General features: G+C 42.0%; 1 protein-coding gene across 3 annotated transcripts in view; it reads right to left on the reverse strand.

The window, feature by feature from the left end:
- Nucleotides 1-25526, reverse strand: part of iqsec3a (IQ motif and Sec7 domain ArfGEF 3a) — a 156874-nt gene that overhangs the window by 44663 nt on the left and 86685 nt on the right. For all 3 annotated transcript variants that reach the window (XM_056260415.1, XM_056260417.1, XM_056260416.1), the window contains one exon: nt 8970-9131. In XM_056260415.1, the coding sequence (XP_056116390.1) occupies nt 8970-9131 (162 nt within the window). The remainder of the gene's footprint in view (nt 1-8969; nt 9132-25526) is intronic.

The following is a 25526-nucleotide window of genomic DNA, read 5'->3' on the forward strand; positions in this document are numbered from 1 at the left end:
TGTACACACACTGCCAACACACAATTAAACACCATGTAAAAGTGAATTTTGCATAATAGGTGCCCTTTAAAGTCAAATTGGTCAGGAGTCAAGTTTAAGTTCAATTTGCCGGTTGTCCTGCAGGTGACCTCATTACTCAGTCTCCTTACGATGCACTTAGGTATTTACGCTTACTTCAGAGCACTCGTAGTTATTCAAAGATTTTCAATTACTACTTAGATTAAGATGGTTTTTGGGAAATGGCCGGTAAGTCTAAAATGATACGTGCAATCATGTTACGATCTACTTAGGCTTACGATGATTTGTGACATCTTTGACAAAAGACTGTTGATGTTGCAAAGTCTGCCTTGGCTTCTACCCAAGATCTCACTGAGGTCATTTTTATATAACCTGACAAGCAACAATCATGAAATGTCGTGCTGCTCTCAGTAGAGCTTCTTTTTGGACAGGGTATATGAAATCTGTCAACTGCGTCAGGTGTATTTCTGGGAACTATCTTTCTAGAAAGTAGACAAGATAACTTGAAATCTACTTGAAAAGCCCACCTATTCTAGTAACCTAACCAACAGTGTACTGTACCTGATTACAATTTGCTTTCCCATATAGGCTACTCAATAAGTCTAAGGTCTAAGGGTGTGTAAACGAATGAGAGAGAAATTCTTCCATGCAGGCGTTGTAGTCCATTGTCAAAAAAAGTATTCCAAAGTCCAGAAAAAGCAAGAAAAGGCACATCTACAATCTAAGACAAAACACTTGGGGAGCTGTTGCAGCAGGAAGTCACATTGCTACTAAGGCAAACTTATAACAAAGACTATAGATATACAAAGACGGTGCACTCCTACTACTTATGAATATGAGAAACTGCAACGCGCAGTATGGTGGAATATGTCCCGCCTTCTAAATAAAAGAGCCAATTTCTGATTGGTAAAGTCATTGCGTCACTGCAGCTGCCGTTAGAAGCACTGGTTCCCATAGAAACCTGAGACTCACGCTTAGCTGCCAGAAGGTTTTGCAAACATGGCCGCCGAGTGAACAGATTTCCTTGAAAGGAAAATTGCGTATAATTAATAGAAAATAGTAATAAACTCTTTTCCTTCTCTCAATTTCCAATTAGCTGTGACTTTTTGTTTAGTCTCTTTATCTTTTTGCGTGAGTATTTTCCCAATCTCCACTATCTAAACAAAGTGAGAAAGGAAAAGTTTGAAGTTAAAATTATTCACTTTCATGTTGAATTTTACAGCAGCAGATTGTCCCAGCTTCCACTCTGTCACTTAAATCCCAGTCTGCAGCTCGTGCAAAATGTTTTTTTGTATAGCTTTGGAAGACGTTAGTTGTAGACTACTTTCATGATACTTGGTACTTTTTTGCCATTTTTTAGCTTGACAGCACCTGATCACCATACACTTTTATAATTACAGCGTACTTAGACAAGAATGTACTGAGTAAGGAGCCACTTGGACAACATGGGTTAAGGTTAGGTTCAGGGTTAATACTGTACCTCCTAGTTATTATAGTAATAACAGCGCATTACATACATGTAGAACAGGACTACATACAAGATCACTGTGAAAATCCTGCTGTTCCCATTTTATGTGTCTTTAACTATTATATGCTAACTTTTAAATTAATCATTTTATACAGTGCATGGTTACACTTTATTTTTAGGTGTCGTTGTTACAGTGTTCTTATATATTTAAGTACTGAGTAATATTAATTAACTACATGTACTTACTATAGGGTAAGGGTAGGATTGGAATTTGGTTGGGGGTTGGTTGCATGTAATTATGCCTAATTTACTGTTATTACTATGGTAAGTACATGTAACATATGTAACAAGGACACTGTAAAATAAAGTGTTGCCCAGTGCACTTTTTGTGTACATCAGGGGTGTCAAATTTATATGTTTCATTACTTCTTTAATACATTTTAAACATGTCTACATTAATAATATAATACAATTTGATATGATTAATGTTACTAAAGTAAATCCACGGTAAATGTTGGTGATTTGTGGATTGAAAAGAATTGAATTGTTTTTCAAGTTTGTATGGGAGAACTTGATTGCTTCTCACTGGATCTCACTGCACTGTTAAAATATTATTTAAAATCTGTAAATACACTGTAACTACACTGTTGACCATTCCCTCACATTTACCCCCCCTTTAAACCTAACCATACCACTAAATCTATTTAAGTTTTTTACATTTTTTGTTCACAACTCCCTTGTCTTTTTATATCGGCACTTAAATTACTTACTGTAGTAATAAAGGGAATTTGATGCCTTGCTTTGCATGACCTTGTAAAGGAGCTACGGCATCTACTCTCAATATTGTTTCTCTCCCTCTGGAGAGAGGTTTGTGCAAACATGGAGTGTTTGCTCTGTTTTAATGTGGGGATATTGCGAATAATTGCTCTGCCTGTCCAAATAAAGAGTGAGAAGAACAAATCTTGTCTGCAGGAAAACGGTAGGGGTTAAAGGTCAGGTCAGTAAGGAGATCCCAGAAGGAGTTTGCAAAAAAACAAAACAAAAAAAACACACACATAAGCAGCCTAAAACTGCTGCCACAGCAAAAACATGGATTGAAGAAATATATAATGGCAATTAGATAAAGAGCAACAACTGTCAAGGTAAAACGAGTCTACAAGATGTAATTTGAAATAAGTGCTTTTCTGGCTTTTTCTCTGCTGTTTTATAATACCAATGTATTTTTAAAACACCCTGCTTTACTTTGTACATGTGCATGTCCCAGGGTACTTATGTGTAAATGGGTATTGAGATGGAATGTATTACATTTATTTAAATCAATTAAAAATAGGTAAATCCTGTATGTTTGTAGTGGAAGAGTATGCACTATTCAGCTATGAAACCAATGACGTATACAAAAAGCATTCAGTGATGATCAGAGAAGAAAAAAACTCTTTTTTTTCTGATCATCACTGCACAAATTATTTTTAAAAACTCTTTTCTTCGACTGACATTTTAACAATAAGCCTACACCTTGACCTTTGCAAAAAAATTCAAGCTTTCGTGGAGATGTTGGGAAGAAAAAATTTTTATAAGAACCAGGGATTGATGGATTACCAGAGCATTGCAAAGCTTTCTGGGGAGTATTTGAAAAAAGACCTTTTCAGGGTTCTACAGGAAAATAATAAAGCTCCCAAATGGCCCAAAAATCTATCAAGGTGAAGTTATTTCTTTACTTCCAAAGATGGAAGACCTTTGCATTCTCTGAACAAAACGTAACATTCTTCTTGACTTCTTGAATTAAATGCAATATTATGATCTAGTATTTTAGATTACAAGTATTTTAATGGGAAGTAATTAAGTATTATTTATATATTATAGTATTTATTAATATTTTGGGGCAGATTTACTAAACAGGGCAAATAAGTGTGAGAGCTCAATTCCAAAATAGAGCAGATGGGAGTGGAAAGTTCTGCGCATGATCTACTGACGACGTGCAAATTAAAGAACACAGACTCAGCCGGAACATTCCCATAATGACAAACGCAATCTACAAGTTAGCGGAACCAAATAGAGTAAATGAAAACACAGAGTAAGAAACATGAGACATAGATCTTACAGTTGTTCTTTGATTTTTGAAATGGCATCTAGCCATGCCGAGACAGTCTTCTGAGAAGCTCCTTGTAATCTTGCCACTGAAAGCTCCATGTTTGCAATGTCCAAAAAAGACTGCATCCAGTGAGTCCATGCTAGAGACTGTGGAGGTTTCCAGAGCAAGGCGAGCATTTTTTTAGCAGCAGTAAGTCCACACACACACAAAAAAAAAAACACATTTTCTGAGTTAGAGAGAAAGTGCAACAAGAATCATCAGTTAGAAACAAAAGTCTCGGGCAGCAAGATATCTCAAACTCTAAAATGTCCTTCAAAGTCCTGGAGACCTGTCTCCAAAATGTGCTGATTTCAGGGCAGTCCCAAAACATCTGCATATATGTACCTATGCACCCGTGCAAACAAAAGTTACATGTAGGGGAGGTGGAAATCTTCATTAGATGACACTTTCTGGGAGTGAGATGCATACTATGAATCATCTTGAAATGAATCAACTGATGTTTAGGATTTTTAGAGACGTGTTTGAGGTTTGCCCATATTGAATCCCAACATGTTATTACTGTCCTCTGAGCCAGCCCCATTAATATCTCTGTACCAAATGTCCTCAATTGGGAGCTTTTTATAAGAAGTCTCCAAAAGCGACATATACAACAACAAAACCATACCCCTTGTACCCTCAAATCCTGTAATCTATATGGTAAAGCCAAATTAAGTTCAATCGGTTGCCAAGAAACAGTCGAATCAGGATTCAGCCACACTGTGAGAGGTTACAAAGTAAACGCCCAATGCTAAAGCTTAAAGTCAGGTATTGCAAGTCCGTAAGCATCCTTGCAGCGCTGCAGTGTTGAATATTTTATGCAGGGAGGCTAGCCGTTCCATATCATATAAACTTAGAAGTTAATCTTTGCAATTTAGACCAATAGTCTAAATGTCGTGACAGGTATCATAGCAGAAAAAAAATGTATGCAAGGTAAAATATCCATTTTAATGACGAAACCCGGGCTTGTAAAGAAAAAGGTAATGTTGACCAATGAGTCAGGTCCATCTCTACACAATTATAAATACCCTTGAATTTTTTTAAAAGCTATTGTGTAGAGAGATGGGAAGATGTCCACACCCAAATATCTAAAATTGGTAACAAACAGAATAAACGATGGTAAAACAGAATCAACAGTTAAATGATTTAAGTGCATCAATGCAGATTTATTCCAATTAATCTTATACACAGAGAATTGGCTAAAAGAGTTAAAGGCTGTCAAAATATGATGAATAGACTGTCACTGATATATAACAGAATGTCATCTGCATATAATGAAATCGTGTGGGAAGTATTACTAAAAGTGATGGGACTAATCAAAGAATGTTGACGAATTTTCTGTGCAAGAGGCTCAAGAGAAAGGTGAGCCCTGACGCATCCCACATAATATAGAAAACTTTGGAGAGGTGATGCCACCTGTCATGACCAACGCAGAAGGATTGGCATATAGTACTTTAACCATACTGATTTAGTCTCTGCCTAAACCAAAGCATTCCAATGCTGACCAAAGGTAATGTCACCAAACTTTAATGCCACTATTTAAAAGAGACAACAGTCTATAATTACCACATTGAGTCAAGTCTTTATTAGGCTTGGGTAACAAAGTAATGATAGCCATATTAGCACTGTTGTTAAAAGAACCCACTTGAATGGAATGATGAATCATATTTAACAAAGGCTGTCCCAGCTGTTCCCAGAAAGAAAGGTATAATTCAGGAGGGATTCCATCCCATCTGGGAGACTTACCCCTTTTCATAAGTGTAAGAGCATTCTTTAACTCATCCAAAGAAACTGGAGTGTTCAAGGATGCCGCCTCTGCTTCAGAGAGACATGTCAGGGTCGAATCCTGAAGAAAGTTATCGCTCAGAGTCTTACATCAGATCAAATCTGAGTCTGACCTACCTGTATATAGATTCTGATAAAATTATTTAAATTATTTATTTATGCCTTACGGTTCGCTTATAAAACCATTAGGAGATTGAATTGCCATAATATTTGAATATTTTTCAGCATTCCTTAGGCTAGTGCTAAAAGATGACTTGGCTTAGCACCATTAAAATAATAGGTTCTTCGACCATTGTGCATTAAAAACTCAGCTCTATGCCGTAACAGTGAGTTTAGTTCTGTGCGTGTCACATTTATTTCTTGCCGAACATCCTCAGAATTGGAAATTTGTAGACGATTCTCTAGCCTATTTAATTTTGATTCAAGAATGCCTATTTCTTTCAATCTAGATGTATTTAAATGGGATGCAAAATAAATAGAGGAAGTCCGTATACAACCCTTAAATCAGGGATCGCCCACCGACCCAGCATTTATCTCTATAAACCAACTCAACTCTTCTTTGAGCATTGCACAGAAAACTTTGTTCTGCAACAGTGTGGTATTAAAACGCCAATGTGATACCCTAGTGGGTGCAGAGATAAGAGAGATTGTAGCTGAAACAACACTATGATCAGATAAAGGGCATGCCTTTATATCAACACTGTGTATTTTCTAAATATGAAGCATGAGATATAAGAATATAATCCAGTCTAGAATAACTTTTATGTCTAATAGTGTAGAAGGTGAACTGTCTACATACATCCTACATACATTTGCATAAATCAACAGATGACAAAGATTGCATTGGGTGATTCTGCACACAAGAACGATCAAGAGAATCTGATATCTGATATCTGATATCCTCAAATGTGATTCTTGGAGAAATGCCAGATCAACCTGGTGTCTATGCAAGTAATCCAAACAAGCAGTACGTTTAATGGGGTTATTCAGCCCATTAACATTCCAGGTACCTATGTGAAGTGTTTAGCACCCATAAAGAGACAAAAAAAAAATCGAAACAATAAACAGATTGCACAACAGACATATAACACTACAAAGGGAGAAAAACCCACCCGCCCTGGTCGCCATAACCCAGAAGAACACCCAATTTCCCGCAAAAAAGAGACTCTAACAGAGTGTCAAAATTTGTTTTGTTTTTTATGAATAATAATAATAATAAAATATTAATAATAACTAAAGAAAAATACAATTGGGTGAACCAATACCCACCTAATGGACAACGTGACCCCGAGAAGGGCGGCAGACACAATGTTACTGCTCCCCAGCCATTATTAACATGTTAATAACCAAAACTAGCAATGAACGAAATGAACCGAATAGCTTACAATGAAAGGCAAATTGTGACATTCTGCCCACGTTAGATGATAAGTCTAATAAGGATTTATGATAAGGAACGAGGAAGAAATCCTCTAAGACCCTTCCTCACTCTCCTACGTGGCCAAACCACTCAAAAAGTCCTCCACCTCCAGAGGGGACTTGAAAATGTGCTGAGCCGAACCTCGCGTTAACTTCAACGGGGTCATCAAGAAAGTCTGAAAGCCCATTCTCTGCGACTTGTTAGTTACCTCCATGAAGGAACGACATCCGTTGATGGTGAACGCGCTATAGTCCGCGGCAAATCTGATGTCTTTGCCATCCACCTTGGCAGGAGATTTCCTGGATGCACGGAGAACTGAATTACGATCAGTATAACGTAGCATCTTCATAATGACTGTGCGGGGCCTGCCAGAGTTGTTCCCAACGAAGGGAACCATAGAGGTACAGATCCCGAGATGCATGCTGTGAGATTCGTGGCTTCCACGCTTTCCGGGAGATTCATAATACGAACGTTATCCCTGCGGCTGCGGTCTTCCAAATCAGCCATCTTTTCCTAGAAGGTCGTCAATCTGGCGGCACATTTGTCAGAGTTTTTTCCGTTTTACCGACCCGGCTGCTCAGACTGGAGTAGCCATCACGCAGTTTTCTCACTCCATTAGAACAACTGGAAAGCTCCGACTGAATGTTATCCAGTCTGTCGTGCAGAGTTTATTGCTGCGCTTCAATGAACCGCTGCTGTTTTTCCATTGCATTGGCTATCATGGCGACAAGGGACTCTTCCATCTTGTCCGCCTCAAGTGCTCGCTCACATTTGTTTGGCGGCCGATTTACCTTGACAAGTAGTCATACTGTCGGTACACAGTTTCAAAACGTAAAACAAAATGTTGAGTAATTGGCAAAAAACCCTGAATATATAATGAAAATGAGTAGGGTTAAGCGGAGCTAAAACGCTATGCTACCATCATGCTCACGGGTCACGTGACACTCCCAACATTTCTACATTTCTAAGTTTACATTTTTCATCTAATACTCATGTTTAATTTTATTTTATTTTGAGAAAAAAAAAAAAACATTATACCAAAAGAAGCATAGATTAGAAGTTTGTTTCTTTGTTTGTTGTCTTTGTCTACTTTCCGGACTTTAAATGCCAACTCTTTAAAGACTTAACTTTAAAACTTCCTTAAAATTTTATGCTTCAGAGACCTGAAAGGTACAGTATGTGAGATTGACAACTAGAACTGCAGTTCAAATTCAAAATATTGGAGAGAGATGTTTCCCCTGCCCCCTCCTTCTCAGACTCGATGCTCATTGAGGACTCGTTGCCAGATTGAGGACACGCAACAGGATTGAGTGCAATTGACACTGGAAGGTGAGGAGACTTAAGTTGATGAGTTGACACTGTAAGTTGATGAGTTGATTTATTGATTTATGATGAGTTGATATCACGTTTTAATATGCTCCCATTCATAGAGATTTTTAGATGGGTGAAGAAGCTTTTTAGGTCGAGTAGAATCTGCAATCTCTGACCCAGTTTGTTTGCTGGCTGCAATATGCAGTGTTTTCCGCCAACTGGCATCCCGGGGTGTCGAAATACTATTGGGTGAACTGGCAGTGGGCGACATCACACAGACCAAAACAAAAACAGACATTCCAACATGGAACGCACATTTCAAAGTAAAATAACTGACTGTATCATTGATTTTCAGAGAAACGAGTATGTGCACTCAGCATGTTTCCTAAATATCTGCAAACATATTTTGTTTTTTGTATGCTTTAGTACAGTCAAAAACTTACATACAGCACCTTTAAGTTTACATAGGGCCTAATATAAGAATAGATGTATTTACTCATTTAGGGCTAGCATATCGTCACTTCAGAAACCTCATATATACTGGACTGCACTGTACACACACACACACACACAGAGAGAGAGAGAGAGAATCTGCTAAGAGGTCTCAAGAGAGCATAATTTCCAAGTGCAAAGCTCTGCAGTTTGACTGTTGGAGCTCAGCAGCCAAGGGAGATCTCATTAAAAAAAAATGCCACAACTCTCCAAAATCCACAGAGAAAAAAACAATTGCTTCCATTTAAAAGTGTAAATATTCTCTCTTTTACGATATATTTTGCACACAGCTACAGATTCTCATTGATCTTTTTCTTGAGCTATGGATTATAGTAGGATTTTCATGTACTCACTCTAACACATCTCTGTTAAACGGCTTCTTGCTGTTGCCAAGAAACTCGCCAATCATCTGCCGGCTCAGCCCCTTCCTCTGGAGCAGGAAGTGCGCCACACCTATGGGTGTATCCGGAATGAAACCACGAGAGATGAGAAACTGGAGGCCCTTGTCTGGATTTCTGTTCGATTCACAGAAAAAGAGGTTGATAGTGGAGGGAAGTTGGGATTTGGGGGACAGAGAGAGAGAGAGAGAGAGAGAGAGAGAGAGAGAGAGAGAGAGAGAGAGAGAGAGAGAGAGAGAGAGAGAGAGAGACATATTAGTACTGTTAACACACTATTACCACACGATTATTAGTGAACAGCAATTAAAAAAATGAGTCTATTCCCCACACATGACTTCAGAAGATATCAACAGTTGTATGGACTAATTTTATGATGTCCTACAGTGCACTTATTCACCTTATTTAGCAACACAAAAGTAATCGGCACTTCCGATTCATTGGCCTCTGCAGTTAATAACTGGTAGAATAACAAAAGGTAGTAAATTATCAAATAATTTGTGCTTCAAACCAGTGTGTTTATGATTATGATAACAAACAACAGTTTGCAATATCAAGCAACATAATGAACAGTTTTTGAACAGCTGGAATAACTGGAAGTGGATGAAACTGGAAGCCTTTCTCTTGAAAGGAGAGACACCTTCACATTCCACAGAAGCCAAGTGCGCATTAATAACCTCTATTTTTCCATTCAGTGCCTTATCAATATCCAGAATGTCACCGCTTTCCTGCCTTCAGACAATAAAAGTGACAACATGGGACAGAAAGAAGCTTCTCGGCTGTACTTTATAGAGTTGCTTTATTCCTTTGGTCAGCATTCTCATTCTCAAGTCTTTGCCCTGGGGGAAAAGAGTACATGGATTTATAGAGGGTCCAATAAACTTTCATTCATCCACATGCTGAGAAAACCACGTTTGGCTGACTGCATTCTACAACATCCCTATTTCACAGCTTCTTCCCTATTCATTACACTGATTTACTCCTTATAATAAATGTACGACTCTTGCTGACACAGTCTAGCTTTACTGAGGGGAACATGATATTATGAACAGCCTGTTTGTCAGTTACAATAAAAAGCCTGTCACTATGTTTTACTGTAAGGGCATTGAAATGATATGCAATTGAATGATATTAGATTCTGGAAGGGTTATGCATGCTGTTTGTTTATTGTGATGGAGAAAACTTGACTGGTGATTCATTAAACAAGTTAAATGGCCCATAAATCGTCTGTTTATTTAAACTTTCTATCAAGTAAAAATGGTTGTAATTTTCGCAGAAATCTTATATGAATGCTATAGTAAAAACTTAATAGGTTAAAAATATATTACATTAGATGCATGAATTTAATTTAGAAAGTTTAGCTCCTTCCATTGAGAGGAAGTGTCCTGTGTTTAAAATGCAGATGAATTTATGTATTTATTTATTTAATAATAATGTGTCCGTGGCGGTTGCAGCAAGGATGAAAATAAAAGAGTTGGATATAATTGCAAGCAGTTCTTTTTAATTAAATCAAACTCAAAATAATATCAGATCAGACAAAAGCCCTATTCGGACGGGACTAGTTTTTTTTTTATTTATGAATTACTTATTGATATAACTTTTATTTATTAAAGTAAACTTCAAATAGCATAAGTGTAAGTGAGCAGAGACATCTAGACAAGTATTTCCGCTCTCCTGCTGTTTTCCTCTCTTTTGAGGAAAAGAAACATTCCCATTCCGTTCACGAGGCAGGTGAAACCCCAATTTAGAGTGGTATACTCACTCGGCTTACCAACGTCCCCTGTTCACTCGTCAATGTCCTCTATATGTCCTTTACATGCTCTTTCCAACATATACACACTCACTGCACTGAGCCCCCATAATCCTTCTCCTAATTATCTGTTTAGGGAAAGCACTTTTCAGTCCCCAAATCTCTCTATTAATCCAAACTCAGATTTCAGTGTCTTGTCCCAGAGCACACACACACACACACACACACACACACACACACACACACACACACACACACACACACACACACACACACACACACACACACACACACACACGCACACACACACACACACACACACACCTACCTGCTTTAGATTCAGTCTGAGCAGTCACAGGATTAGGCTACCCTGCAGAAAATGAACTGCTGGAACTAATGACAACCCCTCTCTCTTTTCACTCACTCTCTTGGAGCAAAACCTCCATTTGATTAAAAATTGGCTTATCCTTATCTGTCGGGGTGTTTGAGGTAAATGACGTGTGAGTAAGGGAGAGACTTGTTTATTTTTATTTTGCTTGATCGATTTAATGAACAGATTTAATCAAACTATTGTATTTTGCGTATCACATAAATTATATTAAACTATACTATATCGTGCATGTATAAAATGTCCATAAAAATGTTGTAAAGCTTCTGAGCAAGATATAGTGTATGCCATTTCTGCAGGCTGCATAAAGTAATAGTGTCTTGTTTGTGAACAAATCTTTTTTTTTTTTTTTTTTCTTTTTTTTTTGCAAGATGCTTAAACACTTTCTTTGGAGTCCCTATTTAGATTTGTATGTACACAAATTGCATTAGATTGTATAAAAACTTGGTTTGGTCATGAATTACTCAATGTTTTTGTTGTTTTTGCTTAACAGATTGGTTAAGTGAATGATTCAAATGACTCACTCATGCTATAAGTCAGTTGTCACCAACCTGTAGAAAGGGTCAGACAAGTAAAACAATAGCTTCAATTTAGGGGGGCTTTTACACAACACCGATTTCAACATGCGTTTTGACCATTCATTTACATGACAATGCTGTTTTGGGGGCCTGAAAACACAGACTTTGAAAACAGGTTTGAAAGTGCACCTTTTTGAAAATGATAGCATTATCGTCTCTGTGTAAGCAACAAAAAAAGCGAATTTGCGAGTCCAGCCCGACTCGGCAGCCAAAAGCCCGGGGCGAAATCAGGGATAATCCGGGGTTTCTCACCCAATGCGGGGAGATGATGCGACTAACCTTTCGCGCTTATCACACTCCTGTGAGAATGTACAGAATGTGTATTATGTGTTCAGTCTATAGGTGCTATGTGTTTCTTTACAAAGTGACTTCGCCAACTACTGGCCTGGCATGAATAATACAGCGTTTTATTAGTCGTTTTTGCAGATCCGTGTGAATGGGGATCATTTTGACAATGTTGTCATCTGTACGTGAAAATTAAAAAAAAATGCAAAGGAAAACTTTTTGACCAAAAAATGTTTTGAAAACGTAAAACATTTATTATTCATTGACAAAACTGTTCCAAAGAAGAAAGCAATTATATGAGTTTTGAACAACAAGAGGGTAGATGAGACCAACATGAGAGAAATTATCCTAAAATTTTCATTTTTGGGCGAACTATTCCTTGATTGACAGTTGAAGCTGAGTTATTTGAGGGATTTAGCCATATGTTCAAAATTATCACACCTTTCCTTATTTAAAATAAATCTGATGAGATGGTGGAAAATAAACAGCCTCCCACTCAACTTGGCAGCCAGTATATAGCTCTCCCAGCTGATTCATAATCAAGTGCACACATACATTCACTCACCCATAAAGCAGATGTATCCCTTCTGTTACTTTCTACCGTGAATATTGCCACCATCAATGGAGGGCAAATAAGGTTTCATATGGTGAAGATGGAAAATAAATTTGTAGATTATGCACCTTTCCTTTTGCAAGATGGACAAAGACCGCTGTGCGTAGCTTCAAGCCTATTTGTAAGTTATGTAAGCTACCATGTTAGGATCACACTGATGCTGTCTGGAAATGTGATTTTAAAGAATTTTTTTTTTTCACTCATGACTCAGATCTACTCCTTTATTTGCCTGTGCTATTACGTGCACACAATTACTTTCAGTGCAAAATGCATTCAATAAAAGGTAAGAACAATGCGTTTTACCTTAGACGGTGAGACAACAATAAAAGGGAAATCATGGAGATCTTTTATGGTTAACTACAGAAAAGCAGTACTTCATCTGAATAAGCTATTAACTTTTTAAAGCCATATTCCCCCAGTGAATTTGTATAGCCGATGAAGAACTTTTAATTAGGCTCTCTATCTTCAGATTATGGCAATGCTTTAAAGGAACTACAAATTACCCTGAAGTGCCACTGCAAGGTCATGGGGAAATAAGTAAGGGTAAAAGCGCGGGAGATCAGCAGTAAATAGAAAAAAAAAAAAAACAGCCGTTGCGACGGCGTTCAAGTTTGTGAATAGCGGTTAGCGCTCTGCCTTTATAAAGCGGCATTAAACGGCAATTACACTGAATCGTTCTTCGTCAGACCGTTGACTTGTCACCATTTGAACAAGCCCAACATAGAAATTGGTCGCCATAGAAAAGCACCTCTTCAACGGACCGAATTACAAGCTGCTATTGTGAACGCGGCACTCCGCTGCTGTACATGTTCCGGCGAGAAGACCAACAAGAAGCTGAGCTTGTGAGGCGCTGTCAAAAGCTGTTTGATATTGGCGCTTTTATATATTGTTCATCCAAAGCTGCCAATTTACCAATCCACAAACTGACAAACACATATTACCAGCTAACACACACATTCTACCCTCCTTCTCTCTGCTTTCAGAGGCAGAAGTCTCCAAACTCGTCCTTTCCAATCGCCCTACTATCTGTCCGCTTGATCCTATTCCCACTAATCTACTTCAAGCCATTTCTTCCTCAGCTGTACCCACACTCACGCACATCATCAACACCTCTCTTCACACTGGTACCTTTCTCACATCATTTAATCAGGCTCCGGTAACCCCACTGCTTAAGAAACCCACTCTAAATCCAGCACATCTGGAAAATTACAGACCGGTATCCCTTCTTCCATTCGTCACGAAAACACTTGAACAAGTTGTTTTCAATCAGATCTCTTCCTTTCTTACACAGAACAACTTCCTGGACAACAATCAGTCTGGTTTCAAAAGCGGACACTCAACTGAGACTGCCCTGCTCTCAGTAATTGAAGCTCTGAGACTGGCAAGAGCAACTTCCAAATCCTCAGTTCTCATCCTGCTGGATCTGTCTGGTGCCTTTGACACAGTTAAGGTGAGACACGGCAGGCAAAAACATTGATTTTTTTTTTTTCACTGGTCAATTTTGAGATTTTGGGCTATTTGTCTTCAATAACATGTCTTCGTTCAGACTTGTGCTGAAAAAAAGTCCAAAATCCACATTTAGGTCTTTATTTTACTACACTTTGTCTGTTTGCGTGTGTAGATTTAGCTTAAATTCATCAAAAGTTGGCGTTCTAAATCATCACGCTGATCCGCGATCGCTGTCTGCACCCTGTCATCACATATACCATTGGAAAGCTCTCTCTCTCCTTTGCAATGCTGTCGGATCCAAATATGGTAATTTCCTGTTTATCAGCAACCAATCATGAAAGTAAATTTCGATTTAACTTGAAATGCACAATCTCATTGGCTGATGGCAATGACAACATGATTCGTTCAGAATCGTCACGTGACGCGCTACATTATATACATACATCACATATATACTATACTTTACACACTATATATACAAAACAATTACATTACACAACACATTTCAGTTTTTGTATAATATAATTACTGTATATTACTAAACAAATCTGTAATTGTGGGATCCAAAAGTGGTTGTGAGTCCCTCAGGCAGATACATTTTCACCTGTGTGATGGACTGTTGATGTGTTGTTTTCATGTTTTCATGTGTTGTTTTGGATGTTATGATCAGTGATGGATGAAGCAATAATGAGTTTTGGATGTTAACCGTGTGATATATGGAGTTTACTTGGACCTAAAGCATATTTTGTCTGTAATTCATGGCTTTCAATAGAAATTAGTGGAATTTTGCCATAAAAATCTTTAAAGGCTGTTTTCTCAAAATGATTTTTTTTCTTACACTCCTAGTGACGATTTTCCACTTCTGTAGCACCTACATACACCAAACTTTACAGTCGAATCCCTAACTATATTGTGAAGGTTTGTCCAGAGGGATTTGTTGATATATCATGCTTGGCGTGATTTATATGACATTGTATGCCTAAAAATAGGGTGGAAATCAATTTAAGGCTATTGGCAGTATTTTCTGATTTACAGGGTACCAAAAGGAGATATTCATAATCCCCTCTGGTAATGTCTTTTCATTGAATATATCAACAAAATGCAAACATAATTTTGAAACTTGTTTTTTTCCAATGGTCAGATTCGTCACTTCAAAATATATGCAAATTAGCGCATATTTAATTAGATATAGCCTGATTAGCATATTTAAACATACAATTACAGAAAACGTCTCAGGTTACGACTGTAACCATAGTTCCCTGAGAAAAGGGAACGAGACGATGCGTCATCGACGCTTTGGGAACGCCCCCAGCGTGAATGCGTCTGAGCATCAATGTCAACTGGTCCAATGGAAAGAATGAGCGTCACGGGCGGGTGACGTCATGACCAGGAAGGGATAAAAGCACATCCGGTGCAAACCGGCATTAGCTTCAAAAATGTCGAAGCAAGCCGATCACAGGGATGCAGGAAGTATGGCAAGGGGACGCATCGTCTCGTTCCCTTTCTCAGGGAACTATGGTTACAGTCGTAACCTGAGACGTTCCCTTTCGAGGGAACTCGCGATGCGTCATCGACGCTTTGGGAACGAGAATACCCAAAACGCCAGAATTCCAAGTACCTGAGTGTCAGTCTGTTGAAACTAAGCACTAAGCACCTGAGAACCTGGGGCAGCATCCAGGTCCAAACTGTAAAACCTGACGAATGTGAGCGGTGAGGACCAGCCTGCCGCATCACACACGTCTTGAAGAGAAACTCCAAATAATAAGGCTTTAGAGGCCATACCCCTCGTAGAGTGAGCTCTGACCGCCAAAGGTTTACACAGCTGGTCAGAGTACTCGTATGCAAGTGAAATAGCCTCAACTATCCACTTACTAACCGTCTGTTTAAAAGCAGGAAGACCCTTCTTAGGTGATCCAAAGCAAATAAATAACTGGTCGGACTTCCTCATTGAAGATGTCCGATGAACATAAGTATCCAGTGCTCGCACTGGACACAAGAGGTTCAGCCTTTCCTGGTCCGCAAAGGAGGAGGACAGAAACCTGCAGCACAATAGGCCTCGGAATAATGGTAGGCACCTTTGGAACATATCCATGTTTCGGGTAAGATTGCCTTGGCCATCCCCGGTGCACTCAAGGCAGGTGGGGACCGAAAGGGCCTGAAGGTCTGACTCTTATAGGGACGAAATAGCTAGCAGAAAATAGTCTTAAAAGAAAGGAACTTCTCTGAGACCAAATCTAAGGGCTCGAAGGCAGCCCCAGATAGGCCTTCTAGAACTATTGCAAGGTCCCAAGCCAGCACCCTAGTGCAAGTTGCAGGCCTCAGCCTCAAAGTGCCATGAAGGAAACGAGTGATCAGGGGGTCTCGACCCAAAAATGTACTACCCACCAGGGCGTGGAAAGCCGCAATGGCCGCCACGTATACCTTAAGCGTGGAAGGACATAGACCTGATACAAAGCGTTCTTGCAGAAACTCGAATACTGTGATTACTGAACAGTTAACCGGATCCCACTGATGCTGGTAACACCAAGAAGTGAAAAACTCTCGAAATAGTGAATATAGTTTCCTTGTAGCGGGAGCTCTGGAGCTTAGAATGGTCTCAACAACCTCGGTTGAGAGACCACTCTCTATGAGTTGGGCCCCCTCAGAGGCCAAACCCACAGTTTCCAAATTCCCTGCCGGGGGTGCAATATTGCATCCCCTGCCTGAGACAGAAGGTCTCTCCTGATCGGGACCTCGAGGAGAAAAATTAGGTCCGCAAACCAAATTTAGCTCGGCCAGGGTGGTGCTACTAAATAGGCTTATTCCATCCTGGCGGAATCACTCCAGAACTCCTGGGAGCAGAGCAACAGGGGGAAATGCGTACAGACGTAGCCTCAGCCACGTCTGCACCATAGCAACCAGCCCCGAGGGAACTGGTTGAGTGAGGGATAACCAGAGTGGACAGTGCGTCGTATGCTGAGACGAGAACAAATCCACTTCTGCCTGGCCATAAACTCCCATATTTGCTCCACCACCTCGGGGTGGAGTCCCCTGGCCTCAGCCCCTGCCTCGACAGGGTGTCTGCTCCAATATTCTGGCCCCCCTGGAATATACACTGCCCTCAGACAGCGTAATTTCCTGAGGGAGCAAAATAATAGGCCACCAACATGTTGTCTGTGGGTCAAGAACCAGAGTTTCCTCCATATAACCAAGGCGCGGGGATACTGCCGCGTGATCTTGATCGTACGGAGTGGGTTTCCCCTCAGGGAGAACCCTCTGGTCCTGAGCCACCACTGTAAAGGTCTCACGTACAGCAGGTCAAAGGGTATCACATTGAACGCTGCTGCCCTGAGGCCTAACAGTCACTGTTTCAGAACAACACATGATGGCCCCTCAGGTCTGGGAGGAGATGTCTCAACGCATTGAAGACGACCATCATCTCTAGGCAATTCATGTGCCAAGCGAGATGATAACTCCTCCCAAGCCCTGAGCTGAGCGGCCTTCCAATACCGCTCCCCAGCCGGTGAGGGAAGCATCTGTCGAGATCACAACTCGATGGCAAAGAGCTCCCAACACCGGACCCTGGGCTAAGAACCAGTATTTCCTCCATATAACCAAGGCACGAAGGCCCCGCCGCGTCATCTTGATCATACGAAGTGAGTTTCCCCTCGGGGAGAACCCTCTGGTCCTGAGCCACCACTGTAAAGGTCTCATGTACAGCAGGCCAAAAGGTATCCCGTTGGACGCTGCTGCCACAAGACCCAACAGTCTCTCAAACTGTTTTACAGTGCGTGACTGGCCTAGCCTCAGCTCTTCTGTGGCTGTTAGGATAGCAGCTACACGAACGGGCGACAGAGTGGCCCGCATCGTCACTGAATCCCATAACACACCAAGGAAAGTGGTTCTCTGTACTGGAGAAAGCACACTCTTCTTGGCATTGAGCCTCAACCCCAACATCCGCATATGAGCGAGAACGACACCTCGGTGCCGAACCGCTAACTGTTCTGATTTCGCTAGAATCAGCCAGTCATCTATGCAATTCAGAATGCGTATACACTGCAGCCTGGCGGGGCCAGAGCTGCGTCTACACACTTCGTGAATGTGCGGGGTGATAGAGCTAGACCGAAAGGAAGTGCCTGATACTGGTGTTCTTTGCCCCAAAGAAAACCTCAGGAACCTCCTGTGCTGAGGGAGGATGGAGATATGGAAGTATACGTCTTTTAGATCTATCGTGACAAACCAGTCCTCGGATCTGATTTGAGTCACGATCTGTTTGAGTGTCAGCATCTTGGACTTGAGTTCCAGCACCAAACACTCCAACAGACGAAGATCTAGTATGTGACGCAGCTCTCCATCCTTTTTTGGAACAATGAGATAATGACTGTAAAGACCCGACTCAATGTCGGGTGAGTACACCTGCTCTATAGCTTTCTTTGCTAACAGGGCCTTTACCTCTTGCTCCGTTACCAGAGAGATTACCATTACCCATAGAGATATATTTGGCAGTAGCTTCCGCGCTGCCAGAAAATCTACCAAGGGAACCAGCCCCTCGAGGCTGGCCTCTGGTGTAATAAAGACAGCCAGTTCGGGGACCTGAAGCATACTGGCAGGAACCACCCGCACTGACTGTTTTCGAACCCCCCTCAGAGGGCGCGAGTCCGACGCAATGTCGAGTTGACACTGCGCCAGAAGCTTGCTGGAGAACGCTGTGCCCCGAAGCACCAAGGGTGGCGGGGTTGGCAGAACGGTCCCCTGAGGGCACCGAGATGGAAAGGGCACCGTATAATGAGGTGAACACCATTCCACCCCGGTTGGGGCTGCCCTCACCGGTCTGACGCCGGTGGCGCCAGACCTTTTCTTTTGAGCCGCAGCCTTCTCAGCATGAAGAACGGTCCTCGGATCCGGCTTCTGCTTTGAAGGCTTTGGCTGCTGTGTTGTGTATGAGAAACTAGCCGGCTGGAGCTGCTCACGCCCAGCAGCCCCAGGGGGTTGGACATAGCGAGGGAGAGATTATCTTGTATCTTTCTCCATGATTCCCATCAAATTGAGCCAGAGGTGTCTCTCAGTGACCACAAGGGCTGCCATCCCTGAGAGATAAATCTGTGGCCCGACGGAGTTCTCAAACCCCATCGGGCCAAACTCCCTCACTTCTGTCCAAATACCACAGCAGGTCAGCCTGATATGCTTGCAGCACTGCTATAGTGTGCAAGCAGGCTCATGCTAGACCCACTGTCATATATGCTTTTCCCACTAGATTAAAAAATAGTTTTCTTTAATGGTTTAGTGAGAGAAGCCGACGCCTTCAGGGACGATACTGAACCGGGAGACAGATAGCTCGCAAGTGTCGGTTCTACCCAGGCTATTGCCCCATAGCCATACTCTCTTAACCCCCAAATATCTGAATATACATGACTGTGGGGCTAAAAGATGAGTAAGGCTTTTTCCATGATCTAGACAGCTCGCTGTGCAGATCGGGAAAAATGGAAGGCCCCGTGATGAGGTGGAAAAATAGAGGGAAGGAAACTCGTTCAATTTATTTTAAGGACGAGTGCCCCCTTATTTCTGCTGGCCATTAAATATTTAATTTATCTACAGCCCTAGTAAACACCTCCACCAGCTTATTATTATTATTTATATATATATATATATATTCACTTTATTTTATATATAATATATAAACTATCATATATATATATAGGCTATATATATTTCTCATACGCTGGGGAAGAGATGGCAAATCCACTTCCCCCATGATTGTGTCACTTTCAATGCCCAGCACATCTACCTCCTCGGAGGTAGAGCACTGAAGCACTGATATCTCTCCCCAGGCTTCCGAGACCGGCGAGAGAGCACTGGATCCCTCGTAGAAAGGGAGGAGATAAGATCCGCGGACCCGTCTCCAACCCCGTAAGGAGATCCTATTCGCGATCCACAGGAATGCATTCTCCGCGCTGCCTCGGCAGACGTGGGTCCTGCACCCTGAGGATCGCGAGCCTGGCCACTTTCCTCGGAAAGCGTCAGGCGAGAGCGGAGCATGCGGAGCGGAAGCATCTCGCAATGCTGGCAATCAGCCCCCTCGAAGGCTGACACCGCATGCTCCACTCCCAAAAAAACTACACAAAGCTTGTGTGTGTCCCCACCCGTTAAATAACGCGGGCAGGGAGAAGCACAGAGTTTGTAAAGTTGTTTCGCCATAACTCTTCCCAATAATATCGAACAGACAACAATAAATAGACAGAGACAGAGTAACACAGATCGCTTGCTGAGACACAGAAGCTAATGCCGGTTTGCACCGGATGTGCTTTTATCCCTTCCTGGTCATGACGTCACCCGCCCGTGACGCTCATTCTTTCCATTGGACTAGTTGACATTGATGCTCAGACGCATTCACGCTGGGGGCGTTCCCAAAGCGTCGATGACGCATCGCGAGTTCCCTCGAAAGGGAACTTGCAATACATTTTTTTCTCCTATTCATGTGAGTAATCAACTGGTAAAGGCTCATGGTGATATCTGTAAGTTACAATTTTTACCCTATTCACCTGTAGTGTCTCGCCTTAACCACCAGATCCTCCTGTCAATCCTAAAGATGAAGGGCATCTCAGGAACCGCACTCCACTGGTTCAAGTCTTACCTCTCAGTTCTGCTTTGAGTGCTTGGGGGAAGAGCATGCTGCCCTTGCCTTCGAGCATGGCGAGTGTGAGCACTGCAAGCCCCCACATTAAGATTGTGGGGCTCGCGAGTCGATCTGACTTAGGGGCGGGAGACGGGTCCTTCCCTTTCTCTTGTTCTCACTCCAGATCGGGAAGTCTTCGCACCCACTTCTGAAGCATGCCCCGAGGCTTCTTCAGATCGGAAAGAGGATACTGCGTCTCTTGTTTCTGGCAAGATGGATTTCAAGAGAGCTGCCTCTGAGCGCTCCTCCCTTGATCGAGGTGGTGACTCGTGCAGTGGCCAGGTTACAGCTAGACTGGCCACAAGAACAAGAGACCCGCAAGCGGTCAAAATTAGAAGACAGATTTCTGTCCAGTGGCCAAGGGGAGGGGCCAGAGCAACAGTCTCTCACCTTCTTCGAGGACCTCCATGAGTTAAATTGTTCATGAGGGAAACCATATTCCAGCCTGAGGTGTCTTTGTGTTCTCGATGTCGACTTATTCGACTATTGTGAGCGCATGGGCACGTGGTTATATGCCTCAGGTGGAAGAGATGCTCGCGGGCTATCTCTCCCCTGGGAGCTCAACGTCATTGAATAAGCCAGTACTCCCCACCAAGCCATGCAGACTAAGCAAGATAGCCCGTGCTATCGGCCATTCTATAACGGCTTTGCTTGCCATAGAGAGACATCTGTGGCTAAACCTCATGGGCATCAAGGACAGGGACAAAGTGTTCCTACTTGATGCTCCTGTCTTTCCTATCGCACTGTTCCGGGAGGCGAAGAGGCATGAGGAGGCCTTCGTTTAATATCTTCCCCGCTGTGCTCAAGGGGAGTGGCTGTAGGCCACCCAGCTCCAACCCAGTCCGGCTCCTAAGCGGAGGGAGGCCCAAGCAGAGTGTGGCGAGGTGTGTGAGCAGGCCAGATTTAAGGACCATCATCTCCGCTAAGAAAAAGTCCTGAGGCTTTTACACCCAAGTCCATGGTGGTGTGCCCCCTCGGGACAGGTTGCATAATAATACATCAAGTAGCTCCTTCCCAACATCCTCACAACACTGTTGTTCCATCCCCGCTACACGGTGATATCTTTGGGCTTTCTACACATAAGACTGTTTCCGTTGTGGCTTAGAGCTTAGGGCCCTTGGCTTTCCCCAGAGGCAAAGGTCTATGCGCCGAAGGCTTTGTACCCTTTCTATGTGGCTCAGACCTCGGTTCCTCACCATGGGGCCCAATCTAGGCTTGTGTTGTTTTCACAAGATGCTAACAACAGACGCTTTCCGTACAGATTGGGGTGTGGTCTTAGATGGCCATTCAGCCCAGGAGATCCAGAGAGGTCTCGATCTCGAATGGTACATCAATTGCCTAAAATTGATGGCTGGATTTCTAGCCCTGAAGTACTTCCTCCAGCAGCTAAGGGGCTACCATGGCCTAGTGCGGGTGGACAATACTACAGTGGTCACCTACATGCGTTCGTGGCATCTGAACAGGCTAGCGCAGCAGGTTCTGCTTTGGGCTCAGGACGAGTTCCTATCCCTCAGGGCTATTTACATTCCTGGACATTTGAATGTTGAACTCCACCCTGAGGTAGCCAGAGGTGGGCCTCTTTTCTTCACAGGAAACAGCACAATGCCCCCTCTACTTCTCTCTGAATCACCCAGCCCCCCTGAGTCTGGATGCCATGGCCCATACATGGCTAAGAATGCGTCTTTATCTTTCCACCTATCGCACTGCTCCCGTGAGTCCTGGCCAAGGTCTGTCAACAAGGGTCTTCCCTTTTATTGATAGCGCCTCGTTGGCCGACCAGAGTTTGGTTCTCAGATCTAATATTCTTCCTCAATGGCTCGTCTTGGGCGATTCCAATCAGGAGGGACCTTCTGTCTCAGGCCCAGGGGACAATATTTCAGGGGCCTGAGCTTTGGAAACTTCACGTTTAGCCCCTGAAGGGGACCAACTAAGAGATGCTGGGCTTCCAGTTGATGTATTCTGAGTACCAGACTATTCTGAGTGCCAGGGCCCAATCCACTAGAACATTTTATGCCCTTAAATGTTGTGTCTTTGAAAGGTAGTGCACTGCGAGCCGTGTAGACCCATTTCACTGCCAGATTGTTTCAGTGCTGGAGTTTCTGCAGGAAAATTTGTCAACAGGCACATCTCCCGCTACTCTCAGGGTATTGGTCGCCACCATATCGGCTTGCCACGTTCTGATCGACAGGGCTCCGATGGGCAAACACCATCTGATCGCCCGCTTCTTTTGTGGAGCTAGGCGGCTGAGGCCTCCCATCAAAGTGAAGGTCCCTTCATAGGACCTAGCCATAGTCCTTGAGGGGCTGGTCGAGACCCCTTTTGAGCCACTAGAGTCAGCGCCTGTCAAGCTTCTGACTCTAAAGATGTTTTTTCTCATGCCTATTACTTCACTAAAGACTAGGAATTTGCAGGCTCTGCCAATCTAGCCATCCTGCTTAGACTTTGCCCCTGGATTGGTGAAGTTTGGTGACTGGCTTTTTGGCTTCCACCTTCCTAAAGTTTCATTTTCTACTGTGCATCCAGTCATTATTGAAGCCTTCTGTCCTCCGCCGTCCACTATGCCAGAGCAGAAGAAACTCCATTTACTGTTTCCAGTTCGTGCTCTCCAGACTTACGTCCACTGCACTAGCCAGTGGCATAATTCAGAACAACTTTTCATTTGCTATGGGGGCTGCAACCGGAGGGGACAGCGGCACCAAGCAAACAATGTCACATTGGGTGAGGAATGCCATTGCCCTAGCCTTCGAGGCACGTGGACAAGCTTCGCCTCTAGGACTTAAGGCTCATTCTACCAGTGGGGTTGCATCCTCCAGAGCTTTGGTAAAAGGCACTCTCTGGCAACAAGTAGTGATGTATGTGTTATAGTTTGGATGTTCATGCTACTCCGGGCTCACATGTCCTTGAGTCGACGTCCCACACAAACTACACAACCTTGAGGGGTCGAGAGAGAATACTCTTGCTGAATCACATTCCTATAAACTGTCAACATGTTTATACTGTAACTATGTGCTAAGGTTTGCTGATACCATGTGCAAAGGGACCGCAAGCATACAATATGTCAGCATTCACATCTGCATTTGAGTAGAATACGTTTTTGACCATAATGTTTTACATTTATGACACATAGTCAGTGCTTGAAGTGGACCGGTATGCATCTATTTTAATTATATATTTTAATCAGAAGCGTACCCTCACTTTTTCAGGCTATTAATTCATTGTACACATCACGCGTTCTGGGCTTTTATAAGCTGTACGAACTAAACGGATCAATTATCTGCGCAATATGACTGTGACTGAAGACAAATTGTTTAATTTTGCATGAGTGGGGTGCGACTCACCGAAGGTGCGTTCACCAGCGCGCTCCAAGAGAATGATAAGACTTCTGCGAGCTATTCCTATCATGACGCTGATGATAAAATGTGCAACCCATTTGAATTTTATTGAGAATGTAGTAAAGCGATACAGAGAAAGTCAAACATGATCTAAAACAGCCTAAAAAGACTGATAAAAAAGGGAAAACATCATCATGGACCAACATAAATTAGAAAGCTTTTTCTATTGAATTTATTGTGGTAAATTTTGATTAGTTGTAGAATTTATAATAGATAATCTGTTAAGAGAATAGATTTTTTACTAAAGATTTATATTACAACTGTGGCATGTTGTAGCTATAGTTTCTGAATGCGTAGGTTGCTATTTTTCATAAAAAATGCTATAGATAAAAAAAGAAAGAAAAAAGTTAACATTGGCCTAAGCATAGTGATGAGGAGCCAACAATAATCTTACTTGTAATTAAATCCTTATTGTAACAAACGCTAGTTAAACAATTACAAGACCTATGTTACTTTTAAGGCTGAGCACAAGTTAGAAAGAGCTTTAAAATATGGACCTTCTTATTGACTAAACAATTGGTTTTCCCCATGTGTAAAATGTGTTCCGCTAATAATGACAGATATTAGGAAATATCTGCTTTCAGATATTCCAAGAGATGACAGGAAATTAACATGTTCAGTATAATACAATTTTAAGTCAATATAGTTTGACTTCCTATTGCACTTTGTAAACAAGTGATTGTTAACTATATGGCTACTTTATTGCAGTTGTGTTATCAACCAATTTGCATGTTTGGAACATTTTGCAAAAGACCATTTTGCAAAAAACAAACAAATAAATAGACCTCACGAGGGAGCATATGCCCTGGGACCCTGTTAAACAGTTAAAACTTCAACCCCAAAATGTGCAAACCAAAACTACAGAGGGAGACAACCAATCCCCCCATAATCCCCTCCCCCCCTCACCACCAACAAAGCCCCACCCCATTTGGTGAGTACCGGCACTTTATTTTTTCCACTTTAAGCACTGCACATAGTCCAGTACAGTCCTGATTCAACCTTTCAGATTCATGCTCCTCTGTGATGTTTTGCGTACAGAGCACTCTTATCAAACTCTGCCTCAGTCACTCCTGGCTGAACATAGAGAATACACATGCGGGAGCAGAATTTTAATTGGCAGCGATGTGACACTGCAGAAATAAAGCCAATAAGATTTGTAAAGTGGAACTGCATTTCTCCAGCTTTGAATTACAGATGTCCTTGTTGGAATGGTGTATGTGGAAGATATGGCAGTTACAAGACCAGACAGTTGCACTGCATGTTAATATTACTGAAATTAATACAAGAGTTAAATAGAAAAAGAAAGTGAGACATCTCTTTTGAATACTCAAATTAGTAGATAATGAAGAAAAACAATAAAAACAATAGTAAACAGCTATATAAACTAATTAAAAACTCAATTTGATAC

This window comes from Rhinichthys klamathensis, unplaced genomic scaffold, assembly GCF_029890125.1.
Source record: "Rhinichthys klamathensis goyatoka isolate OS25496 unplaced genomic scaffold, OSU_Roscu_1.1 h1tg000176l_1, whole genome shotgun sequence".
Taxonomy (NCBI): Eukaryota; Metazoa; Chordata; class Actinopteri; order Cypriniformes; family Leuciscidae; genus Rhinichthys; species Rhinichthys klamathensis.